This window comes from Lathyrus oleraceus, chromosome 2 (assembly GCF_024323335.1).
Source record: "Lathyrus oleraceus cultivar Zhongwan6 chromosome 2, CAAS_Psat_ZW6_1.0, whole genome shotgun sequence".
Taxonomy (NCBI): domain Eukaryota; kingdom Viridiplantae; phylum Streptophyta; class Magnoliopsida; order Fabales; family Fabaceae; genus Lathyrus; species Lathyrus oleraceus.
The window spans coordinates 22,967,480-22,971,741 of record NC_066580.1 but is presented as its reverse complement, the minus strand read 5'-3'; the positions used below and the strand labels follow the sequence as shown (position 1 = coordinate 22,971,741).

Here is a 4,262-nt window from a genome sequence, read left to right as displayed (position 1 = left end):
AATTTTAGGCTAGAGAAATTTGATAAAAGAATTGTGTTTGACCTTTGGAAAGTTAAATTCGAAGATGTGTTGATACAATCTAGATTACACAAGGTGTTGATTAGTGTTTAGTGCATTAATATTGATGCAAAGTGTATCATGTGATCATGTCGGTGATTGAATAACTTCCCGCTAACATAGAAGTTACACCATAAATTTTCAACCTGGTTTTCCACATGTCGAAATTTTGGAGTGCTTTAACTTCAGGTGATGTATACTCTTCTTTCAGTAAATTATGATAGTTTTTGAACTATGATTATCGATGAAGACAATGTGAAAATTCTTAGAGTGGTGTAGATTCAAGTGATTTTACTCTTTATGGTGGAGCATGATAGTTCTTTTGAACTTTGATTGTCATTTAAGACAATGAAATATGATGTATTATTTTCAATCAATGTGAAGTTTGTTTGGGTTGGTTGAAAATATACATGTCAAAAAAATCTTACATAACTTAATTTTTTGTAAAGGAAGAAAGAATTAAATGCTATATAATATATTTAAATTCTTTATTACAAAATATATCAATCAAAATACAATACAATTCTACCTACCGCCACCCACTGATAACATTATCAACATCAAAAATATCCAAAACATTATGAATGTGTCCTAACGCCTGCTTTCTCCTATAAGCCAATAGACTCGAAGCATGATCTCATTTTATGAGTTATTGTCTGTCATACATATGTCAACATCATCAGCCTGCAATTTTTGTCTGTCTGACATGCATACGTATGTATGGCCACAACCAAACCACGTTTTAAGAATTATTATTGAATCCTTCCGACAAGATGAGAACGGTTCAATATTAAAATCCTTGTTCACCACCACATAAATTTTCACGTTCAAACTCACCACACTTTCATTATCCTATATACCAACAGCTAGTAAAGCCAAGATTCCTCTAACTTAAGGCATCTTTGGAATCACACTATATAGTCACAGTTTCACACCGTCACTCAGAAAGAAAAAGAAGATGAAAAAAGCACAAGTGGTGTTTATCCCTTTTCCTGGCGTGAGTCATTTAGTTTCCACTCTCGAGTTCGCCAAGCTTCTAATCAACCGCGATAACCGTCTCCATATAACCGTCTTGATTATCAAATTCCCACACACAACAGAAACCGATATCTACACTAAATCCCTTCCTTTCTCCAATTCTCTCAATGTCATCAACCTTCCAGAATGCTCTCTCCCCCCTAATTCCAACCCAGGTTCCGCCATGACAGCTCTCCTTGAAGCTCAGAAACCAAACGTCAAACAAGCCGTATCTAACCTCACTACTGGAGAAGGACAGCATGGACACCTTGCTGCCTTCGTTGTTGATATGTTCTGCACCACCATGACTGACGTTGCCAAAGAGTTTTCTGTCCCTACCCTCGTTTTCTTCACTTCTAGTGTTGCTTTCCTTGGTTTGAGTCTTCATCTTCACACTATCCGTGAACGAGACAACGTAGATTCAACTCAGTTGCTGCAACTCACCGAGTTGGCCGTCCCGAGTTTTGCTAACTTGGTTCCAACAAAATCTTTGCCTAGTTCTGTGGTACTCAAGAAATGGGAGTCATTTATGATGGCCTACTGGAACGGGCTAAAAAATGCCGATGGCATTATAGTAAATTCATTTGAAGAGCTAGAATCCCATGCGGTTGATTCGTTTGTATCCGATCCCGGTCTAGCTGGTATAACACTATATCCAGTGGGACCCATACTAAATTTGGAGCACAAAACCAAAGACATGGATGAATCTCATGACATAATCAAGTGGCTTGATGTCCAACCTCCTTCCTCGGTAGTTTTCCTCTGTTTTGGAAGTAAGGGTACTTTCGACGAGGATCAGATTAAAGAGATTGCTTTTGCAATTGAGAATAGTGGAGTCCGTTTTATATGGTCTCTTCGAAAACCTCCCCTAAAAGGTACGATGGATGCGCCTTCTGAATACTCTCTTTCTGATTTAGGTTTGATTTTACCTAAAGGTTTTTTAGATCGAACAGTAGAGATTGGAAGGGTCGTTGGATGGGCCCCACAAGTTCAAATATTAGCCCATCCAGCAATAGGAGGATTTGTATCCCATTGTGGTTGGAATTCAACACTCGAGAGCATTTATTTTGGTGTGCCTATTGCTACATGGCCTATTTTCGCAGAACAACAGATTAATGCTTTTGAATTGGTGTGTGAGTTGAAGATGAGTGTGGAGATTGCATTGGATTATAATGTGGACTTTGGTGGTGAGCCTAACTATTTTATAACTGCTGACAAAATTGAGAAAGGAATAAAGAGTGTGTTGGATAAGGATGGAGAGGTAAGAAAGAAAGTGAAAATGATGAGTGAAAATAGTAGAAAGACTTTGTTAGAAGGAGGGTCTTCTTATACTTATTTGGGACGTTTAATTGATTATATTGTGAATCAAACATCAAATTGAAGTATTTTAATATCCATTTACATAAATGCAATAGGAAATTGGTTTAGGTTTCAACTTTTATAATGTTTGATTTCTAGATTTGGAATTTTTCTATTTTCAATTACATTAATTTTCTTGGCTACGTTTCAAGTAAGATTGATATTTTTATACTCAGTTATATTAGTCTTTAATGAAGTGTTTTGAATCATTAAGAAAATTAGTATTGACAAAATTGATTATGTCTCTTTTTTGTTAATATTGATTTTTCATTTTTAAATAAATTGAGTTTAAATATACAAATTAAAGATAAGCATAGTGTGCAAAAACTTCTTTCTTTAGATGGTTTTTGAGCATATACACTTATTAACGAATTAGAATATTATTGTTAAAGATTTTTTTTTTATTTGGTGGATTCCAAAATTTTATCTACTAGATTTGTTGCTTGCAACCTATATTTTTATTATAGGTTTACGCTTGCTAACATGTACTGTTTCCGAATGCGTCTGATGGCATCAGAGCAGGTGTCTCCTATTTCTTTTCGTAGCTTGATCAACCATGAGATATCAATCGATGACCAGAGCAGATCTTGAGACAATTACCACGACTTTTACCATGACTCTAACTGCTTTGACTGAACAAATGGCGACTTTAGCAACTCAGGTGAACAATGCCAACAACAACAGGAATCATCAAAGAGACGAGAGAGGATAACCGATTAGGATTCCGCGAGGTAGAAACAATCGTGTTGTTATTGCTGAAAATTTGAATTCTAAAGAAGAACAATCATGCGAGGAATAAGTAGTTGTTCGTGGGAATCGTCAGGATAACCATGACTATCAAGTGAAGGTTGATATTCCATTATTTTACGGAACAATGGGAGTGGAGGAGTTTCTGGATTGGTAGATCAACCTTGATAGGTTCTTCGGTATTATGTGCGTCCTTGAGAACAAGCAAGTTAAGATGGTGGCGATCAGGCCGAAGAGTATTATTGTTGTCTGGTGGAATAAACATGTTGTTCAAAAGCAGAGGCAAAGGAATGAGTCAATTAGAACTTGGAGAAGAATGAAACATTTGGTATTGGAGCGGTTTTTACTAGAGGATTATGAATATATTCTTTATAAGATGTATATTTAGTGTGTTCAGAACAAGAGAATTATGACATAATACACAGCTGAGTTCCTGCATCTTTCTGACCATAATGAATTGGGAGAATTAGAGAGTCAGAAAATGGCTTAATGCATCAGACGCTTAAAGGGGTCCTTGTAGGAGAAAATGGGTTAAGAGATTGTATGAATTATGGCTGAAGAATCCAGTCCCCCCCCCCCCCCCCCATAATAAATTTGAATCAACAGGTGACAAGGAAAAATATGCAACAACCAGAAGTCCCAACCTTGGAAATAAGGGGGCTAGCAGCAAGGTAGAACACCAGTCCTGAGTCAGAATAATCCATACATTAAACCCACTAGAGACATGTGTTATAATTGTAATGGAAAATGTCACATATCAAATGGTTGCCTAACAAGGAGAGTTGTTGTTGTTGCGAAAGAAAGGGAGGAGGAGGAGGAAATAGAAGAATTGGTAGTTGAGAATAATGAATATACATAAGTTAAGTTTGCAGAGGAAGAATCTAATAAGTAAGTGAATTTTGTGTGGCAAATATGTTTATTAGCACCTAAAGATGAAGGGTAGCACAATAATTTGTTTAAAACACATTATTCTATCAAGAGCAAGGTGTGTAATCTTATCTTAGATAATGGAAGCACGGAGAATCTGATCTCGTAGAAATTGGTATATTATTTAAAGTTGTCCGTAGAACCCCATGAGAAGC

General features: G+C 36.3%; 1 protein-coding gene across 1 annotated transcript; it reads left to right on the top strand.

Moving 5' to 3' along the window:
• Window positions 1-772: 772 nt before the first annotated feature.
• On the top strand, window positions 773-2,612 carry LOC127117790 (anthocyanidin 3-O-glucosyltransferase 2). The gene has a single exon (XM_051047899.1). The coding sequence runs from the start codon at window positions 1,016-1,018 to the stop codon at window positions 2,453-2,455; it is 1,440 nt and encodes a 479-aa protein (XP_050903856.1). The 5' UTR covers window positions 773-1,015; the 3' UTR covers window positions 2,456-2,612.
• The last annotated feature ends 1,650 nt before the right edge of the window (window positions 2,613-4,262 follow it).

Excerpts from the sequence above, each read along its gene's own strand:
- LOC127117790 (XM_051047899.1), top strand. The coding sequence starts at position 1,016 with ATGAAAAAAGCACAAGTGGTGTTTATCCCTTTTCCTGGCGTGAGTCAT.